General features: G+C 44.9%; 2 protein-coding genes across 8 annotated transcripts in view; one reads left to right on the top strand and one right to left on the bottom strand.

The window, feature by feature from the left end:
- The window catches only part of MTOR (mechanistic target of rapamycin kinase), a 65,294-nt gene extending 51,705 nt beyond the window's left edge, over positions 1-13,589 (bottom strand). The window contains exons 1-21 of one of the 5 annotated variants that reach the window (XM_068658785.1): positions 13,440-13,589; positions 12,330-12,492; positions 11,846-11,954; positions 11,030-11,092; positions 10,314-10,546; positions 9,741-9,941; positions 8,844-8,978; positions 8,117-8,392; positions 7,703-7,811; positions 6,659-6,845; positions 6,345-6,473; positions 5,305-5,549; positions 4,944-5,159; positions 4,459-4,664; positions 3,794-3,916; positions 3,305-3,394; positions 3,119-3,211; positions 2,659-2,793; positions 2,186-2,315; positions 1,720-1,970; positions 821-862 (exon numbers count right to left, since the gene is read on the bottom strand). In XM_068658785.1, coding sequence (XP_068514886.1) covers positions 821-862; positions 1,720-1,970; positions 2,186-2,315; positions 2,659-2,793; positions 3,119-3,211; positions 3,305-3,394; positions 3,794-3,916; positions 4,459-4,664; positions 4,944-5,159; positions 5,305-5,549; positions 6,345-6,473; positions 6,659-6,845; positions 7,703-7,811; positions 8,117-8,392; positions 8,844-8,978; positions 9,741-9,941; positions 10,314-10,546; positions 11,030-11,092; positions 11,846-11,954; positions 12,330-12,449 — 3,093 coding nt within the window. In that variant the 5' untranslated portion in view covers positions 12,450-12,492; positions 13,440-13,589. Of the gene's footprint in view, positions 1-820; positions 863-1,719; positions 1,971-2,185; positions 2,316-2,658; positions 2,794-3,118; positions 3,212-3,304; positions 3,395-3,793; positions 3,917-4,458; positions 4,665-4,943; positions 5,160-5,304; positions 5,550-6,344; positions 6,474-6,658; positions 6,846-7,702; positions 7,812-8,116; positions 8,393-8,843; positions 8,979-9,740; positions 9,942-10,313; positions 10,547-11,029; positions 11,093-11,845; positions 11,955-12,329; positions 12,493-12,976; positions 13,309-13,439 lie in introns of those variants that run through there. The other 4 variants (XM_068658786.1, XM_068658787.1, XM_068658788.1 and 1 more) reach the window with 4 other exon arrangements.
- A 189-nt stretch (positions 13,590-13,778) lies between these two features.
- On the top strand, positions 13,779-20,073 carry UBIAD1 (UbiA prenyltransferase domain containing 1). Of its 3 annotated transcripts, none has more exons than XM_068658792.1 (3): positions 13,779-13,938; positions 14,192-14,743; positions 15,985-20,073. In XM_068658792.1, the coding sequence occupies exons 1-3, from the start codon at positions 13,878-13,880 to the stop codon at positions 16,470-16,472; spliced, it is 1,101 nt and encodes a 366-aa protein (XP_068514893.1). In that variant the 5' UTR covers positions 13,779-13,877; the 3' UTR covers positions 16,473-20,073. The 3 variants fall into 3 exon arrangements, with proteins under 3 accessions (XP_068514893.1, XP_068514895.1, XP_068514894.1); XM_068658794.1 differs by having other exon boundaries at positions 13,815-13,942; XM_068658793.1 differs by lacking the exon at positions 13,779-13,938 and adding an exon at positions 13,949-14,088.
- The last annotated feature ends 824 nt before the right edge of the window (positions 20,074-20,897 follow it).

Below are 20,897 nucleotides of genomic sequence, written 5' to 3'. Positions count from 1 at the left end.
TTTTAAACTTGTATTAAAAATGATGGGCTCAAAGCCTTATACAGTCAAGCACACAAACATTTAGGTAAGCAAATTTAGAATGTGTCAGAATAGACTTGCAAGCACAAACTCCAAGACTTCTGCTACTACAGAGCTTTGTAATTCATCTTTGAAGAATGCTTCCAAAAATTTAGCCCATAGCCTTTTCCCCCTGCCTGAAAGCAAAATTGGAACACATTTTAAGATACTCCTTCTGCACTCTTCCTCATCCCCACCAAGATGTATTGGTGAAAAGTTACTGGGAAAGAGAGTTTGGTCCTTGACATATTGCCAGATATATCACAATTTTTTCTGAAGGATGGTTGATACCATTAGAGAATTTTGACTGAGACAATTGTATCCATATATACTATGACAGCTTTGCAATTCCTTTTCCCCTAACACAGTCTTTCATTCACTCATGGCAATGAATTTATTTTGGAAATTTATATGAAATAATGTGGGTAAAATCTCCTTGTCCATAAAATACATGTATATAGTCTTTTTCCTAGGAAAATAGGAATATGTAAATTATTATAATATTAAATTTCATTCATTCATGCAGTATTTGAAGACTACAGTGACAAGATACAGTGAAAGTGGAGCTCAGAGAAAGATTACAGGGTTTTGTGAAAACTGAGTAAGAAATAAGATCAGCTTCTTTAGTGAGAGCAGTACACCTATATTTACCAAAAATGAACTCTGAGCTCCTGTACTGTGCCTTTTGTTGGTGTTGAGAGAGGGTGCTTAAATACAGGACAAGGACCTGCCTCCTTTAGGCTTTAGTGTCACGTGTACCCACCTCAGCTCTTCTCCCCAGTACACTTTCACCATCTTCTTTTACCTGAAAATTTTTAAACAGAGTGTGCACAACTGCATAGCTTTCAAGCAAATCAGATTAGTCAGGTCTAGGAGTTTCAACCCCAGGCACGAGAGGTTTTTCTTCCAATTTGAGTAGTAGTTCAGTCTGGGAGAAAACAGTGGTTCTATAGCAGGGTTGGGATTCTGCAAGGGAACACCCATCCCATGTACACAACACAGTAGCAATAACCAGTACAAACTGCCCTTTCCACCCCAGAGATTGTTTTCAGCAGCCTGAGAAAAAGGCTCAGCAAACAGCAGCCATCTCTGGTTAGATGCAGATTAGGCCCATTCTCATCTTCACACAATTCTCATTTCCTTCTAAAACTGTAACTTAAGTGGGAAGGAAGAGAAAATGCTGCTGTGGAATCAACACCCACACTGCTCTGAATGTTAGCAGACTGTAGCAAATTCAATTTTCTTCCTCACAGATGAGTCAAAGTACATGGTTGCATCAGAAACTTAAAGAATCTACCTCTGCTATATAATAACTATTTGCAACAGTACATTAATGCAGAGATTGCTGAAAGCTTTGGGAGCTGCACTAGCTGTTTTCCTGAAAAAGACTAGCTTAATGAAAAAAACAGGATCAGGTTTTGTTCATCTGAGGATTATGCTCAGAAGCAACTATTTTAATAAGCAGCAGAAAAATTGTTTCCACTGGATATTCTACCAAATGCTTGTAGGAAAGAAAAAGCAGAGCTGTACCTCACTTCTGCAGCATGCTTGACAGCAACACATAGCACAGCAATGCCCAAAGCCAGTTGCGTTTGCTTTTAAATGTATTCTTGTTTTAGGGAAGGGGAACAGGAGGGAAGGAATGATCCCCAGTACACTCACCTCTCGGATGGCACCATCACAAACCCTTATTACATTAAGGAACGTTGGCATGACCTGGGGCAGGAACTGCACACACTTCAGCCCAAGGGATTTGAAAATAAAGGTGATGGCCTGAACTACCATAGTGTGGTGCTGGGACAAGGACTGATCTCGGAAAATTCTCATCAGTGCCACCATGGAGACAGCTGGATAGAATTCATCCAGAGGGAGGTTTCCCATGTTCACCAGCATCTCACTGGTACTGTAGTCCGCTAGGAGAAAGAAGTCAGTGTCACAAGCTACGTATTAAATTCTCTCCAATACCATTTCAGGAGCATCCAAGTACTAAGTGAAATATGCATGCTAATCTGCTCAGAAGAAAAAGACAAACAGGTAATACATAAATTAAAAATAAAGACCTGTTTGTAGATCACAAAGGTATTCATTTGAAAGAGAAGTGAAAATAGATGCTTCTCCAGATGCTTACAAGAATCTTGGCTGGATTTGGACTCTGAGAGGCTGACAGCTGAAGCATCACGTGACTGATCAATCATGCCAATGTTCACTTTGTGTTTGTAAGGGTCCAAAGCACCCAGCAGCCCTAACACACGAATAGCCTGACAAAAGAGAAATGGAAATAAAATTAATCAGAAATGCATCACTAATGCAAAAGTCAACACATGAATCCAGGTATTTGGAAAGGTGCTGAGGATTAAAGAGAAGAGACCTGGATATAAAAGGATTGCCTGGAGAAAGCACCTGTCCTTTCCATTCAACTGCTGGAGGCCATTTCACTGACACACGTTTTTACCCTTTTAGTTTTGCTTATTGTACTTTTATCAGCCACAACAATTATCTTTCACCTTTTTTTCTTTAAATATAGATATTCAGAGGGATTTATTTGAAAGCTCTCTTGAAAGAGCTGCTAGAAACAGTCGTGAGACAGCTTTGTGTTCATACCTCTCTACGGGTGCCCTGGTTCTGCTCGGTCTTCAGGAAGTTCAGAAGCACCTCTAGTAAAGTTGGGTACTTCCTGTATGGTTCCACCACATAACCAGTGCTAGCCACAAGCTGTCCCAGTGTCCAAAGAGCCACCTGGAATGATCAAATGCAGAGAGGAATAAATTCACTACTCAAAACTAGTATGTCATGCTGCAATCCAGTCTGTAGTTTGAAAGCCTCTATAGCAAGTGTTTTTAATAAGTCATAGTAAGGAAAGTGATAATCAACAATTTATTAGACCAGGTGATTGATTTAATTGCCCTTACTCAGTTACAATTCAAATAGGCACCAAGAGCGAGTTTGAGTGTTCCAAAAATACCGCTTCGCCTTTTTTTTCTTCTTTTCCTTCAAAAAGTTAATTTTGCAGCACTTCTCAGAAGAAGCACTGCAGTCCCTTATCAAATTGTCAAAAACTTACCTGTCTTTTAGCCAGCAAGGAGGAGTCCTGTAGCATATCCATAATTATAATGAAGAGTTCATCTACCCACTTCCTCATCTCCAGCCCGCTGACCTATTGAAAATGACAAAAAAAATTATTCGTCTAGCACTGCCAGAAGCTTGACAACTGGCAAGCATGGTCAAGAGGTACCTGCAGTATCCCTACCTGTGCAAGTTCCCCAATGGTAGCTAGGACATTGTTAATCACCCCTGGATTTGGATCTGGATCAGGATCTTTCAGTTTCACTATCAGTGCCTGGTAGGTGACAGAGGAACAGATTATAATATGTTGAGAAGACTTCTTGCTGTACATACAGTACAAAAAATGTTCTTTCCTTTTGTTTATGCCCAAAATCCCTCAGGGGCTGACCTTGCATCATGGCAATTACTTCAACAGTAAATGAAAACTTGGTTTTACATACGTTATGCAAATCCAGAATCAAGTTAGGCTACACTGTCTACATGTTAGGCTATACATGCATTACTGTAGGCAACATCCAAACCAATCTGATTTTCTGTTGCTACGATGAAGCAGAACAGCAGCTTCTGACAAAGGCTGTGGGTCATGCATTCACTTGCTATATCTTCTCACTCCAAAGCCATGAGAAAATGTTTGTGAGAGAGGGAGACAGAGAAGGATAGAGCCTGACTGTACCTTAAGGATAGGCTCCATATACGGACGAATGAGGCGTGGAGCGTTAGAAACCAGGTGACCCAGCATCCTGGCACTCTGCTCTTTAATCCTACCAACACCACTGTGTTCCAACTCTGTTAGAATCTGTAAAAAAAAAAAAAAAAAAGACAACAGAAGCATAAGAAAGGGAAGATAAAAGGTAGGTAAAAACTCTTTGGATTTCCTTTTCTCCTGTCCAATGACAACAGAAGGAAAAAGCAATCTCAGCACTTGTAAATGGTGTTCTACATTTACACTCTGTCCAGTCAGTTATGTCTAAATGAAGCTAAAGTTAATTGACATTAAATGGAATGTATGGCTTCAGTACTGATCTACCTGGATGAAACAATACCATCCATTCACCTAAAAGCAGCACAGAACATTCTTCCTCAATACAGACTGAAAGCACTCTGGAAAGACGAATGTGGGTGAAACATTGACTACTATCCTCTCCTCTTTAATACATCCCTAGAGCTTCAGTACATCTATCAAGAAGAAAGACTTGCTGAAACCTACTAAGCTGGGTGATGAATATATCCACCCACTCCCCCTGCATTCACTACGGTTGGGTAGCCCAGTTCTTTAACACCATTTTAATCTCAATTACCAAATACTCCATTCTCACTGCAGCCATCCCTCTCCATTACCTGGATTAACATCTTGCGCAGGAAAGGCATGACAAAAGCAGGGTTCATGCTGCTCAGGCGACCCACAGTACAGATGGCCAGCTCTCGGATTTCAAATACTTGATCATTCAGGGCCACAAAAAGAGCTTGCAAATTTTCCGCCTGGGCAAGGTGAGCATCAAATCGCTCATCCAGAGAAGCCAACACACAGAAGCGTATATCAGGGTCTGCAAGAACATATTTGTTTTTCTTTAAATGCCATAAACTGTTCTTATTATTGCGCTTATTCACAACTGGCCTCAAACACTCTTCACAGCTTCAGAAATATGACGAGAGCTTCTCCAGCATAAGACACTACCTCAGTGTTTTACCCATGAGAAACACGCTAGTTTCTTAAGTTAATGTCAAATATGGTCAAGCTATACCACCACCATTATATCTTCACCTGCTCATGTGCAAAATGAACTTACAGTAGGAGAATCCATTTCACTGAACCCCAGACTAACCTGGGTCTGTTATTCCAACCACAAGCAGTTTGCTGAGAACATCAGCCACAACCTGCACTGCTGTCTGACTGACCACATGGGCATGGCCACTGATCAAGTGGATGGAAGGCGTGAGCAAGCGAGAGCAAGTGCGGGCTGCTTCCATCCGGATCTCCTTGTGCTCGCTGTTCAGGAAGTGGTCTGCACAGTGCCGCACAAACTGAGTCAGCGAATGACCTAGAAAGAAGATGGGAATTTAATACAGGTTTACCCCTTGAATACTGGCCTTATTGGGAATAGGATTTTGAAGAGTTATCCTGCTATTTGTGCTCCAGTGCAGTAATGTTTATTTCCCATACCCCGTGCTCCTCTGCTTTCTTACCTTCAAACTCAAAGCTGCCCAGTGTACGCAGGGCAAGGGTGATACTACCCACGTCACTGGCTTCTGGGATATTGGTGAGGCTGGGGGAGGCCAGCTGGTGAGCCAGGCCCTTTGGCATGCCTGGATGTCGCAGCGGCTTGTGCATTAGAACAAGGGAGAGCATTTTCAGCAGCCCATCCTGGATATCCTTCTTTAGCTGGGGGATCTGACGACTCAAGTCATACAGCACGGCTGTTAGAGCAGGGCTGAAGGTAAGATGCAGACAAAGTCATTAGAACAGAAACAGTAAGAGGTGCATATTTCACCTTTTTCTTTATGCCTTCTCTATCAAAAGATACTTGTGGGCATTCGCACATTGCAGCAACACCTACCAGCAGAGCATAGGGGTCCTTGTATGAACTCAGGCATATGAACTGAGTTCTTGTATGAACTTGGTGAGCAAACCACTTGGACTGCAGCATATGTTACTACAAATTTAAGTGATTCCTTGTACTTGTGCTTTTTAGACACAAAACCAACTAAATTCAATTTCAGGTGGTAACATTAAACATCCACGTAGCACAGAGTTACTTAGATTTCTCCATACCCTCCCATATCGACATATTCACGACCTAGGAGATTTCTAATAGGAACTATCAGGCTGAACTCTGAAGGTGAAAGAAGGTAGGTGCAAATATTCAGCATTCTCCTTCCCCGTCAATATGATACAGCAGGGATCTGCAGGCCTTCAGAGGCTTTCTAAATTTTTGCAGGTTCTTGCCAAATGTGTTTGAACGTAGGAAGCAAGAGATTGCTTTTGAATTCATTAGTTTTTTTTTGTTTTTTTTTTTAAGACTACTTTACGCAGACACCAATGCTTTTAAGAAATTCAAAGGACATATGATGCTTAAAACATATTATTCTTCTGAAAGAGCAATTCAGATTACTTAAAAGCAATAATCTTCATTCTCAATCTGAACACTTTTAAGATCTCCTTCTGCATAGCCAACAATGCCATCCAGTGGCTGACAGAAAGACATGCACTTGTGCCTTGTATTTACCTCAGGCCCACAGCCAGCATAGGTTCCAGAAGCTCTTTAATGTCCTGCTGGATACTTGGTCCCATGGCTCGTGCCAGCATACTAATACAGGTGAAGACTGTAGCATCAACCTGAACAGACTTCTGCCTCCTGAAAAGGGACCACATAGAAGTTAAGAGAAGTTGCTATTTTTTAAACACTTTCTCATCCTACTTGTGTTGTCCATCTTAACAGAAATACCTTTGATTTTAACATGGCAATCTCACTCCACATGATAAAAATTATACAAAACTGGTGTTTCAGTTTCTTCTCAAACCTAACCTTCAAATACTTACTTGTGGGCAAAGTCCTTTGGTGGAAGAGCTGCCTTTATGATTTCAAGGACTTTTGGCAGGTAAGCTTGAAACTCAGATCGCACAGCTACAGAAAGTAAACCCAAGGCCTGGAAGGCTGCTGTACGCTCCTTCTCCTTCTTAACACAGCTGAGAACATGGTTCATAGTGTCAGGAAGATACTGGTCAGCTGCCACCAAGAGAGAACAAAACAGATATTGGAGGTCCTTTAGGTTTATGTAGTTGGATCAAATTTGCAATTAAGCCTTTACAAGTATAAAACCAGGGGGGAGCCACTGCAATATAAAATTTGCTGACACCAGCAGTGGCAAACACTGCTATATGATAGCATTTCTAAAGCCCAGAAGGCTTTTTTTTTTTTTAATTTTAAATAAATTTCACCAAAATGAAAGAGTTACAAGAGAACATTGCAGCAGGTGATCCATGACACCTCCTACAGATTCTATACAGGAACAAGAAGCAAGCATCTTGTTATTCTAAATTTCCAATCAATCATTATAACAAAGACAACAGAAACTTTCTCCAACCTACTTGGATCAGTTTAATGACATGCCTCCAACTCAGATGTTCTTCTAAACTTGCTTGATAAATCAACTGAACTGCAGTAAAGCAGCAGCTATTTCCCATTTTACCTTGAGATTTCCTGGCAGATGTAACAGAAAGAGGAAAACAACTCTGCTGATAATATTAGGGCTATACGGATTGCAATCAAGAGAGCAGAATGCAACCATAAGTTTGAACTGAGAAAAGACAAAAATGAGGTTCTACTTCTTAGGGTACTGATTACAGAATTCAGAAAATAACTTTCAATCCATTCACTAAATCAGAGGAACGTTTTGGCCTTAAAAAACAAACAAAAAAACACCTGTCCTTCCACCACTTGCATGGAGGAATTTATCTGCTCATCTTCCAAGCACAATGTTTCTACTGCTGCATCGCCTGCACAAACTCATCTGGACAAAAGAGAGCTGGCTAACTTCCAGTCCAATTTCAGCAACACTAACATCCAGCCATCTGTCTCCTCACCTGTGAATGCCGAAGGACGGAAAGCTGCCAACCGTGGTAGCAGATTGAGAACTGTCATCTGGATCAAAGAATTTTTGCTGGTTCTGCACTTGAGAACCCACTGGCACACCTGAAAGGACACAGATTGAGCTCTGAAGGATGGCTGTTGGTAGTAATGCATGACCATTTATTACCTGGGTGCCCGAAGGCATTCCACTGACATTTGGCTTCAGAACCTATCAGGAAGACAGATAATCAAGACTGTTTCCAAAGAAATTAAACCATTGCTCTAACAGACAGTGACACAACCAGAATATCAGGTTTGATACCTCAGTTCAGTATTAGGCAGCATTGATCTCTGTATCCTTATTAGGCAGGCAATTATATGACAAGAACCAGTGTTGTGAATTTTGGTAGACAAGAATGAACACTTACCTGATCAAACTTCTCTTCCATTAGATCCCTGCAGCATCGACTTTCTACCAAGGTAGACTTTGCTGGCACAGGTGAGGTTGCGAAGCCCATGATTCCTTGGTGGGCACTGTACCCCAGCAGACCAGCCAAAGCGTTTGACTGAGAGGGCTGAAGAGACTGGAAGCTAGTGAAGGGAGTGATGTGGCGAGGTTTGGTACTAAAGCCCATCAGGTCTTTGCAGTACTTGTCATGCACAAGCTGCTGCTGAGTGATCTCCTCCATCTCCTCTCTAAGGCGCTAGACAAAGTAGAAAAGCATGTTTGGTAGCCGGCTAAAAGATGCCCAATCTAGTGCTACCTACGTTTCCTGAGCAGCATCCTTTAGTACTGATATCCAAATGGCTGGAAAACAGCAACTAAGCAAAATCCAGCAAAAATATTTCGGTATCTGATATGAAACAAGAGAAACTGCATTCTGTATAATTCTTTTACATTTTAATTAATTCAATTAATAACACTTTCCATCAGAGCTTGACACCTATGCAGCCAAAACATGCTGCTGTTATTTCCCCAACACCCCTCAATTTAAAATAATCAATACTCTTAGTCCATGTTCAGATAACTTTTCAGCCCAACAACCCAATTTCAAACAGAGTGGATTATTTCCACAGATTGCTGAGCTGCTACCGATTGTTAATCAATAAATTGGCAGCCAAAAGCCGTAACCTTTCTCTTGTTCATTTGCTCACCTCTCCCTCCATACTGCTGATTCTCACTAGCTCATTGAGGATCAATAAGGCACCATGGATTCGGTCATCACGGTTCATTCCTTTCTCCTTGGCCAAAGTCTCATCAAAACCCTTCTCAGCCTCTTCGTATGTATGCTTGGGGAAAGAAAAAAAAAAAAGAAAAAGCTCAATGACCATAACAGAGGCAAAGCCTGTGAAAATGGAGTAATATTGCCAGTCAAGAGTTACTGACATACTGTAATTTTCCAATAGCCACAAACCTGACCTGAACAAGAGGAGAATATAATACCACAAAATTAAGAATCACACGGAAATTGTGGACTCTGCAACAGAGTATGTTTAACAGCATTAATCAAACAGCCAGCCAAGCCATGGTACAAATTTCATCAATATCTGTGTTGCTTACTTGACCATGATGAATCAAAGTTCACAACATCTGCCTGCACTTTTCAAACCTTAATTGATATTATGAAGCTTGAATCCATGTGGCAATGGCAGCAAAGCTGAAGATCGGGCAGGAGAATCTTTGCCTAATACAGTCAGTTTTACTAGCGTTGAAAAAACTTATCTGCTAGTAAGAGAAGATGACAATACATGGAAGACTGTGTGCCTGTAAAACTAGGTCAGACTCGAGAGCATAAGATGAGCTGCAGATAAAGCAATGGGATCTTGATAAAATTAATTTTCTTGCTTGCTTTTAGAGTGGGCTAAGGGAACTACTCATTTTGTAATCCATTATGTTTCCAACCTTTTCCAGGGGAGACAGTTTTCTGCTGATAAAGCAGATGTTTTGACACAAGTGAAGCAGGTTCTTAGCTTAACTTTCATAGAAACTGGCACTTGATCATTTGCATTGCATTCTGAAGAAGCTGTTTCACAATAAAGTTATTTTCTTACTCTGTACCACTGAGGCTTCTGCATCTCTTTTGGTTCCCGTTGAGTGGTGAGAATAAGGCAGGCTCTTAAGGCAGAAACAGCTCCCTCTCGAATGGCCTGTTTGGGATCCCACACAGCCACAAAAATATTGTCAAAGAACGGCTGCACTTGCTGGAAGAAGAAGGTAGGCACGCTGATTGCCAGCTCACGCAGGACAAGAACCTGGAGGTGGGGAGAGAAACAGTAACAATCTGTGAGGATGAACATCCATGGACAAAACCCATTTTCTAGAACGTAGCACCATATATTTCAACTGTTAATGTCTGTGAGCCTGAGCTGTATCCAGCTCTGTACTTTTACAGTTCATAGGGCAATGGTGTCTCATGTAGTCAATGGCCATTTCTAAGGTAGCAGCGATGAAGAAGCACTGTATCTGCTACGAGAATGTCACAGATCCTTCAACCTGGACTGGCAGCCACTCTGTTTCCCAATCAGAGCTTTTCCCCAGCTTTTCAAGCTCACTTCCTACCACTGTTAAGCAAGCTTAACCATCCCGTTCCACAACAGGTGATGATAACAAAAAGGATGACTTACAGCTGCATGTCTTCGACCTTCATTCCTGTCAGCCCCCAGCCACTCCAGAGCTCGCTTCACCTCAAACTCCACGTACTCGGCTGTGAAGGTGTCACCAGCCATCGCGAGCCGCCCGATAGCCTTGGAGGCCATCTCCATTACAACAGGGTCATTGGATGGTAAAAGGTTCCTCAGGTAGTTTGCAAACCTGCCAATACGGGTGGCGTTACCTCCTTCAACACCGATAAGGCTTGCTGTAGAGAAAGGGACAAGTGCTGTAGGTTGTCCACAAGAATCAGTGGAGCAGACAGTAGGTAATCCCTGAGTTAGTATTCTCTATCCATTCCTTAAAGATTCCCATTAACTCTTCCTAAACTGCAAATCCACAGGAAAAAAAAAATAAATCAAGTAATAAGAGAAGGTCACCGTTCTTTTGAGACTGAACTTGTTAAGTGGACAGGAAAACGCTTCAAGTAGCTTCATAGATTTTCCCCATTTTTAGTTTAAGAAAAAAAAAAGTCCACCCTGGGATCACAGACCCATTCCCAAATGAAAGGCATCCATCCACATGCAACTACCACGGCTGGTCCACCTCAGTAGAGAAGTCAAAGACTGAATGGACCGAGGAAATTGCTCTCCTCCATCAACCCTGGAGGTGGTCTCTCCAGGCCAGGGTGGAGGCCCGCTGGCAGGGGGCAGTGCAGCAGAAGCTTGCACTGCCAGTGCCTGGGTTGTACCTGCTCTGTAGATAAAGAGGCCATCAGTGTCCAGGGTTGTCAAGCCGGCACCTTTCAACAGCACTAAATTCACAGAAACAATTTTAAAGTGATACTGTCAGCTTAAAAGCAGATGTCAACAAAGATTTCTCTACCTAAGGGGCTTCCGCTGTCTTCAAACACGTTGGGATTGGATGATTATGTCTGTGAACCTAACCCATAGGCAACTCCTATTTGGTTGTTAAAGTAACTGTCACAAAACAAGCTACTTGCTCAGAAAACAGGTATTTATCCAAGCTAATTTCCATAAGAGTCAAAACACAGGCAGCTCTGCCATGTCACAGCAAAAGCACAACCAGAGCAATTGACAGAGCAGCTGATCAGAGTCAAAGCAAAGCCATGTGAGCCCCTCCCAGGGATGGGAGCTGCTGGTGTTGAAGCAGGTAAATGTAAACAACAAGAATCCATCTACTCATGCATAAAAGAGTTCAGAAAGTCAGCCCACTGTGATGCATATAAAATTAAGAGCACAAACTGTTCTCAGTTGAGCTCGAGAACAGAATTTTCACGTGATCAGCACTCGCATTTGATGCTTGACTCCCAGAAGAGCTCGGTGCCCATTAAGCACCAGGTTTTCATCCACTCTCAGCACTCAGCAGCTCCCATGCTGACACTTACAGACAGATTTCAGAGCCCAGCAACAAGCACGCACCCAGCTTACTGAGCAGTCAGACGTAACACCCTGCTTACGAAAGTTCATTGCTTTGGAAAATCTGTCCCAAGAGAGGAGGCACATGAAGAGAAAACTCACCAAAGGCATAAAGTACTTTTACTTACCAATAGCCAAAATGCCGCCTTTCCTTTCATTTGCATCAGAGCTAGAGACCAGCTCAAATATGTGATGATTCAGCTGATCATAAAACCTGGTAGACTCCTCCTGGCTCATCTGTAGAAGAAAAAATCCGCATCAGCTCAAAGCATTCTGTCCCTCCTTGCCAGCCCCAAAACCTCCATAAAGACAATGCTTCCTAGGTTACTTAAATGGCTGATTTAATTTCCTTGTATACATCACAAACACAAATGAGTTTCTCTTCTTTGTGCCCTAGAGCCACTGAGTTTATTTATTCTGGTGCTTGACCACCCAGTCCGTGTCACCAACTTGCTCACCTCTTCTAAATGCTGGGGCACAGGAGAGATCTGCGCTACTCCCCACCTCCTTTTTAAGGCCAGTTTCCGTATTCCAACATGTCCATTCCCAAAGCACCCAGCCAGTGCCCTATACTCATCTGACAGATGATGAGAAATTATTTGCAGCACTCACTTCGCGGAGCTCCATGGTGACATAATGCTGCAGGTCCTTGGCAGCTTTTGCCCTCGTCTCTTCACTGCGACTCTTCAAGCCATTGGCAAATTGTTGGAGAATGGATACGGTGCCCGACATGATGGTGTTACGCTGGGGCTCGGGGCATCAAGTCCTGTAAATTCTTCAGAGACACATTTTGTGTTACTGCTTTTAGTTACCGAAATCTCTGGACTTCTTAACTCCAAAATACATAACCCATTGCATGAAGGATGCTGTTCACGGGTAGCTTCCTGAGGCACTACAGCCCTGTGATAAGACCTTATCATTGCATAAGGCTGTGACACCCACTCCCAAACCCTTTGCTCCTTAGTTCCTCAAACACCACAAGATGCTGCAGTGGGTCTGGTGCCCGACCCACAGCGCTCTAACTCCAAGCCAAGGGTCACGCAACAGCTGAACACAAACCAGGGTAAAATTAAGTTTTGCACAGTAAGTAGGCACAACCACTCCCATGAGGATGCCGTTACCCTACCTGACTCCTGCACCACCATCTCCACCCAAGCTCCTCCACAACAACCCCGCTGCTCTACCCGCACCGGGAGGCCCCAGCCACGGCCTGACAAGCGCTGCATTCCCCAGGAGATATTTAGAGAGGGGCAGCCTACTTATAGCAACACCAGTCACTGCGCCGGGATGCTTGCTGTCGCACCGCTCACCCGAACTTCCTCACGAGTGCTTTTTCAGGCAAAAAAAAAAAAACATTTTAAAGCTTTGAGCCCTCGGTTTGCAGGTTACACAAACGCCAGCTTGACAGCAGGGCCCCAAAACCTCACCCCCTTCCCCAGATCCCCCCGGGGCGGCCATAAAACCCCTCAGGGCGAGGCGGCCTCGGGGCTGGGAGCCCGGAGAGGCTCCTGAGGGGAGGCAGCGAGCGGCCGCCGCCCCCCCCGGGGGGCTCCGTCCCTCACTGAGGGCCGAGCCGGAGGGGGCCGGCAGCGGGAACGGGGAGGCTGAGGGGGAGGCTGGGGGGCCGCTGGGCGCTGACAGGGCGCGGGGAGCCGGCGCGGCGGGCGCTGAGGGGACGGGGAAGGGGAAGCGCCTGAGGGGAGGCTCCGCAGCCGCACTCACCGCCTCCGCCCCGGCCGCCGCCGCCGCCGCCGCTCCGGGCTCCTGCGTCCTCCCCTCCCCCGCAGCCGTCGGCCCGCCGGGTCGCTGCCGGCCAATGGGCTCGCGGGAAAGGTTTGACAGGCACCGCTTCTGTCCAATAGAAGCGGAGAAAAGGGAAGGGACGCCCGCCCCTTAGCCCCGCCGCTCCGCCCGAGGAACCGCAAGGAGAGCCCGTCAGCGCCCGGCCAATCGCGAGGCCGTCTGGCTGTAACTGGCGGCGCGTCCGGCCAATAGAAATGCCGGCCGCGAGGGGCTGGTGAGGCGGAGGCCCGCCCTCCCCTCGCGCCGGCTGGCGGGTGCCCTCCGCTGCCGCCCCTGCGCTTTGTGCGCACGCGCAGAGCCTGAGGCGCGCTGCGGGGCCGCGCCCGCTGTGCGCCGCTCAAATGCGTCCGGGCGCCCATGACGGGCCCAAGGGCAGCCGGGGCGGCGCCCGGCGGAGAGGCCTTCGCCTACCGTAACGGCACGTGAGGCGCGGCGGGGACGGGCTGCTCGCTAGCGGAGCCTTGGGGGCGTTTCACGGGCTCAGCGCGGGGACGGGAGCCTGAGGCGGAACCCCCCGCGCGGGGCTGTGGCGGTGACGGGGCAGCGGTGGCCGTTGGGGCGCGAGCGGGTCAGGGCCCCCTCAGGCGCCTCCCGACCCCCTCAGAGCCCCACAGGGCCGCCCCCTTTCCCCTCCGGTTCTCCTCCCCTCACAGCCCTTCTCCTCCTTACAGGTGCCGCAGCTGTGAGGCGAGGCGTCGAGGAGAGCATGGGGCCGGTGCAGCCGGAGGTCAGCATCAGCGCCGAGAGCCCCCGGGGCGGTGAGAGGAACGAGGTCAACGCCGTGCTGGCAGGGGCTGAGCGCGGCCCTCCCGGTACCTGGAGGCAGAAGTGCAAGGCCTACGTGCTGGCGCTGAGGCCCTGGAGCTTCAGTGCTTCCCTCACGCCTGTGGCCCTCGGTAGCGCGCTGGCGTACCGGGCTGAGGGAGCGCTGGATCCGCGGCTGCTCCTGGGAAGTGCCGTGACCGTCCTGGCTGTGCACGGAGCTGGCAACTTGGTGAACACCTACTACGACTTCTCCAAAGGCATCGATCACAAGAAGAGCGATGACAGGACTTTGGTGGACCAGATTTTGGAGCCGCAGGATGTAGTCCGGTTCGGGGTCTTTCTTTACACCGTGGGCTGTATCTGTGCTGCGGGGCTCTATGCTGTCTCAACGCTGAAGCTGGAGCACCTGGCCCTGATTTACTTCGGGGGACTTTCCAGTTCCTTTCTTTACACTGGAGGTAAGTGCTGAATCCTGTTTGCGTTGAGCCTGAATGTGAATGTGTTGTGGTTTATCCCGGCTGGCAGCTAAACACCACACAGCCGTTTGCTCACCCTCCCTCTCTGGGATGGGGGAGAGGAATGGAAAAGTGAAGCCTGTGAGGTGAGGTAAAGACAGTTTATTAAAACGGGAAAATAATAATAACAATAATGATGATAATAGTACTACTACTAATAATATGTACAAAGTAAGTGATGCACAATGCAATTGCTCACCACCTGCTGACCGATGCCCAGCCTAACCCTGAGCAGCCCAGCTCCCCCAACCCCAGCTAGCCACCCCGATATATTGTTTAGCACAACGTCAGATGGTATGGAATACCCCCTTTGGCTAGTTTGGGTCAGCTGCTCTGGGTCTGTCCCCCCCCCCAGCTCTTGCTGCACCCCCAGCCTGCCCATTGGCAGGACAGAATGAGAAGCTGAAATGTCCTTGGCTTGGTGTAAGCACTGCTCTGCAACTATTAAAACATCAGGGTGTTATCAGCACTCTTCTCATCCTAAGCCAAAACATAGCATTCTACCAGCTACTAGGAGGAAAACTAACTCTGTCCTAACTGAAACCAGGACAGAATGAGACAGAATGAGCTGACCTGTCAGAGGGCTTCTGGAAGACCCAAATGGTCTAGTTAACTGCCATAAAAAGTATTTGATGGTATTTCTTAGATCACTGGTCCATTAACTGCTGTTCTTTGTCATTGACTGCTGTGGGAACGGATGCACCAAGTTCTTCAGTTGGACTGTAGCAACGAGGCATTATTATTTACGTGTGGCTTTAGGTGTCCTTCGGAACTGTCACTGAACTTCTTGTGATGCATTTTTCACATTCCTGAGCTGTATAGCTCACTGCAGATGTTCTTTTCCACTGGTGGAATGTTTTGATTTGGAATGTTGATATTCTTTAGATGGAATTTCATTGAGAATGTAGAACAGCATGTGTTTCTTTTGAGTAAGAAGACCCTGTTCTTAGTGTTTTCCTGGGTTGGGTAGGTACAAACATGAGAGTATGGAGAAATTAACAAGTTACATTTCCTTTATTCTTTTTGGCTTAAAAAAAAAAAAGGAAAGATGCTTCTCAGCCATAGATACATATGTGCTGGTTGATTTGCAGTATATCTGTGGGAAGGGCTGATCTGTTGTAATCCATTCTCTTCTGCCACTTGAGTTGTTTGATGCTTCATTTTATGCTTGTGTTTTGCCACAGGAATTGGATTTAAATATGTTGCACTTGGAGACGTGGTGATCCTGATCACCTTTGGGCCCCTGGCCGTCATGTTTGCCCATGCTGTGCAGGTTGGTTATCTGTCTGTCTCGCCACTGCTCTACGCTGTCCCACTAGCGCTCAGCACTGAGGCCATCCTGCACAGCAACAACACCCGAGATATGGAATCTGACCGGCAGGCGGGTATTGTCACCTTGGCTATCCTCATCGGCCCTACGTTCTCCTATATTCTCTACACCATGCTGCTCTTCTTACCCTACCTGATTTTCTGTGTGTTGGCCACACGCTACACCATCAGCATGGCCTTGCCGCTACTCACCATCCCGATGGCATTCTCACTGGAGAGGCAATTTCGGAGTCAAAGCTTCAACAAAATTCCTCAGCGGACAGCCAAGCTCAATCTCCTTTTGGGGCTTTTCTATGTTTTTGGTATCACACTAGCACCGCCTGGTGCCCTGCCCAAACTGTAACAGAGCTGTGGAGTCAGGCCTCACAATGCAGTATTAATGCCAATTAACAGGGGATGATGCAGGTAGCTGACCTGTTACGGACGGTGGGAAGAACAGAGACTGTTTTGAGCTGTTGATTGTATGTGACTTCCATCACTTCTGGTCTTGGTTAGCTTGTACAAAAGACTTTAGAGAAGCCCCCTGTCAGTTCCTTGGAAGGGGGGAACTGCACGGCTCTGCTTCGGGAGTAGCAATGTGACCTGAGGACAAAAAAGAGTTTAAAGAAGGCCACCCTTCTGCCACTGGACGTTGAGTGTTGTTTTTTTTTTTCCTGTTAATGAAGTAAGATTGAGTCTCATGTAAACTGTCCTTTCCTTTCGCAAGCGTGGCGATTGCTGTTATCACTCCGTACCATGGTCAAGGAGTCCAGTGGCTCCTGCGTGGTAAACAGAAAACACTGCCAAATGTTTGTTTAGCATCATAACGATGTAGGTGCTATTACTTCACTCCTATGTGAGCGTAATTCATCTTCATCAGTTGTATGTTTTAATTTTTGCTGTTTTTCATTTCCTAGCCAAATTTTGAGGTTTTTCTTTCCAAGCCCCTTGAAAAGTACTAGATACTGATTCATTCACTGTCTCTGCTTGGTTCTTACAGCCTAGAAAATTCAAAATTACGTATTTCTGTGGTGTGTTGGTGCTAAAATGGAGCACAACTAGTCCACTGCACAAGCTTTAAGCCAAAACCAGTAAATTTATATTCTGCCATAAAAGCTAAACCTGTAAATGCAAACCATGCAACTGAATAGCCCTCAGTGTGCAGAAAAACAGGCAGTTTCCATTTCTGTATTTGCTTAGAATTAACTGAAAGGACAACCTTCTGTTCAAGGGGAGCTGATGGACAGGGTGCCAAAATTCTGATTGGACAGGGATTAATGGAGTGGGAGAACAGATTAAAAAATGTATCTTTTTGATGGCCATTCTCTCCTTAGTCAGAGGCCTGTAGTATTATAATCAAATGTCCTAACGCAAGACCTAGAAGAAGCCCATGTGGTAGCAAAGGAGAAAGATACAGGGTTTGTGAAACTTCATTGGCTCTGCATACAAATTAGAACTGGGAACAGGAAGAACTCATCTTTGGTAGCAGACTTTTTCTAAGGGAGTCCAGTTTTTGCATGACTGAATCACATTTAAATATTAAGATCTGAAGTGAGGTTCCCCACCTCCTTTCCTCCACCTGCACCTCAGTGTTTTATTTTCTTCTGCAGCTGTCACCCATTGATACTTATTTGGCCATTTGGAGAACTGATTGTTTCAATAAATATGGAGCAGTACAAAAAAACAAACCATGCCAAACACAACTGGGAAAAATCCAGTGACTTTCAGTGCAAAAATAAATTTGTTCCATTCTGTGTTACTTAGTGGCAACTGAATTCTCTCCTGTGTTGAAGGAGAAGTCTTTATTTCCTGCATGTAGGGTTTTGGTGAGACGTGTGTTTATAGGAGTTGTGAAGAGCTTCACAGGAGCTGATACTGGTGTTGCACTAGCGCTGTTAGTGCCTGGAGCACAGCTTTGCCTTTGAACCAAGTAGGAGCGTGCTAACCACCCTATCAAGGGCTGTTAAACATGAGCAATAAACTTAGCATCCTTCATCTGTCCTAGGTAAGTTACACATCTGAGAGTACTGAGTATTGTGGTAGGGCAGTGTGCTGCTAGTGGTGAAGCTGAGTTAATGACACCAAGTTACATAGTATTGATGGTTAAATGACTTTTTATGGCTCTGTGCTATCCAGCTGTTGATCTCCTCCTTTATAGCTGAGCTGTAGACGATGAGGAGCATTCCTTGCCCACAAGTTTTTACAAGCTACAGGTTTGTTTTTTAATAAAATTGGGCAAGTGATCTTTCTAATCTGACTAGGCCCAAGATGAGAAAAGATGGGCTTCAGCAACTGTCTGCTGCTTCCTACAGCAAAACGCTTGTTCAGATTAGAAACATCAGAAAAAGCAAAACTTCAGCTCAGGTAGATGTAAGCAGATATCCAGAAGCTTTTGGAAACTTCTTTGAATACAGACATACACAACACTACATCTACTCTTGTTTTTTTGTTCTTGTGTACCTACATAATAAAGAAGAGCCTGGCTCTGAGACCCACTTCACATTTTGCACAGTAAAAGCATTTCTAGAGATGTGGACTGAGCCTGTGAATCTGTTAATCTTAAACTCATAGATAGATGGGTTTATTAAATTAATCTCAGCACGGCTTTGTTGTTACCCTTTGTAGCAGTTGTGTGCTTTATTTTATGATAGTTTGTTTTTATATAGCTATCAGTTTAACAGAAAAGTTGTGTTTTTCCTATGCAAGTAAAGTATTTGAGCTAAATTCATTAAATTAACTAAGACATGGGTCATATGTCCGATAACTGTGATTGAACTGGTGGAGAGAAAGATCTAGAAAATGATTGTTGTTGGAGTAATATGTGCAATTGTAGTTGTGTCTAGGCTGTGCAGGGTGTCTGTGCTGCTGGAGGACCAGTGCTGCTTGTTACAGAGATGAAGGAAGAGCTCACTAGCATGTGTGTGTTTATAGAACACTTTTCAGGGAGGGGAGTTTCAGAGCAATTTAGTAGTAAGAAGGAGACTAAAATCAGTCTAAAATGCTTTTGCTTCCTAGCATGTGCTGGTTGCCTACAATTCCCTGTCTGTGAAGGTGTCGTTCCAGGTTCTTGGGGATACTGATAATACATCACACTTTCTTCACCATGCCTTTGAGGAAGTCATTTCACTTTGTGTACCAGAAAACAACTAATTTTTGCCTACCTCACAAGGGATGCTGAGCCGACATCACTGTCATAGCTTTGAAAGCAAAAAGTGCTTTATCTCTGTGCTTTCCAAAAGTATTATATGCTAGTATTAGGAAGAGGTTTGGGTATGAACTAACCTAACAGGTGACTTAACTGATGTAAGTAGACCAAAATAATCTCCACACAGACATTGAGTAGTAAGAGAGGCTCCTTTACTGGTTTCTTTTGTGATCAGGATGCTGGCTCTCTTTCCAAATCTTTCTCCTCCCTGTCCCATGCTACCTTCCCTGAATATAAACCTTTTAAATTTTTTACAGGTCTCTCTTGATGAGCTGTGTTGGGATGTGATGCATCTACACTGGTAGATGAGCAGATCTGGGGCCCACCTGTAAATGTGTCCTAAAGCACCTTCTGGCCTTTCTTCTTATCCAATAGAACGTCTGAATGTTACTGTTAACTATGCTGTGTTAAATTATGTTATATTATTCTGGTTTCGCACATATATTAGTGAATTCTCCTGGAACGAGGAGGGTCTTTGTCTGCAGTGGTTGTAGTTTAAGTACATGAAAGCTCATACCCTTTTTGTGTGGAAGAATCCTTTTATGAATCACAGTCCTGTCCTTTCATATCATCGGGTACAAAGTTCAGTAGCAGTGATCACCGTACATTAATGGCAGACATCAGAGTAGTGGAAATGTTTTCATCAACGAGCAGAATTTCATTTGATGCAGTTCTCTGTACCACATACTGTTCAGCATTTGTAAGGCGGTTTCAGCTGAACTTTTAATCTTTTTAATAAAGATGGACTTTTTCATCCTCACCTGTGTGAGCTGCCATTCTTCCAGTGCCATGGTCTCTGCTCTTGGCTCGCGGTGGTTTTATTTGCTCTGTAGGACTGTGGCTGCATAATGCCTCCCCTTGTGTGTCATAAAGCCTAAAGCACGGTTTTAAATTTTACTGCCTTGGTTACTGGTGCAATTGGCTATACAAATTCATGCCCAATTAGCTTAAGGAGGCTGTTATTTGTCTTATGTGCTTTCTGGCTTTCTTCATATGTGGTTAAAGTAGTTTGACCAGTATAGAGAGACCTGAGGGTGTAACTGAAACCACTTATATTCTCTTAAAGTCCCTTTTCAGGTCAGTGAAGAGCTATGCCCAAGGACTATATCGACTGCGGCAGCGTTTCCTCTTCACCACGTTCTGGGGCTTGATGTTCAGTCCTGTTTGGGAGGAAATGTTATTCCCTTGGAGTCATTACAAGGTGGAAACCTTTTCTTTGTGCTGTATATTTTCACTTAACAGGCTGCTGGCTTGATAGCCCCTCCTTCACCGTGCTGTTTGTTTCACTTGCTATCCTTGAAATAGCACTGATCGACTGCAATAAAGACCTGTCAGGCTAACTGTCACAGGAAGAGGCTTGGCATTTTTTTAATGAGACCCTTTATTTTTAAGGCAGGTGAGACATGCTACCTTCTGCTGATACCTGAAGAATTCTCAGAACTGCAGCAATCCCCTCCTTTCTCCCACCCTATTTTGACTCAAACTTGCCTTTAAACTTGGAACAAAGTATGTGCTGCTCTCTTCTGACCAACTGCACAGAGCTGTGGCCTGAGCCAGCTTCTTAGGAAGCAGATACAATTTACC

Source organism: Anas acuta, chromosome 22 (genome assembly GCF_963932015.1).
Source record: "Anas acuta chromosome 22, bAnaAcu1.1, whole genome shotgun sequence".
NCBI classification, from domain to species: Eukaryota; Metazoa; Chordata; class Aves; order Anseriformes; family Anatidae; genus Anas; species Anas acuta.
This window is presented reverse-complemented; position numbering and strand designations above follow the sequence as displayed.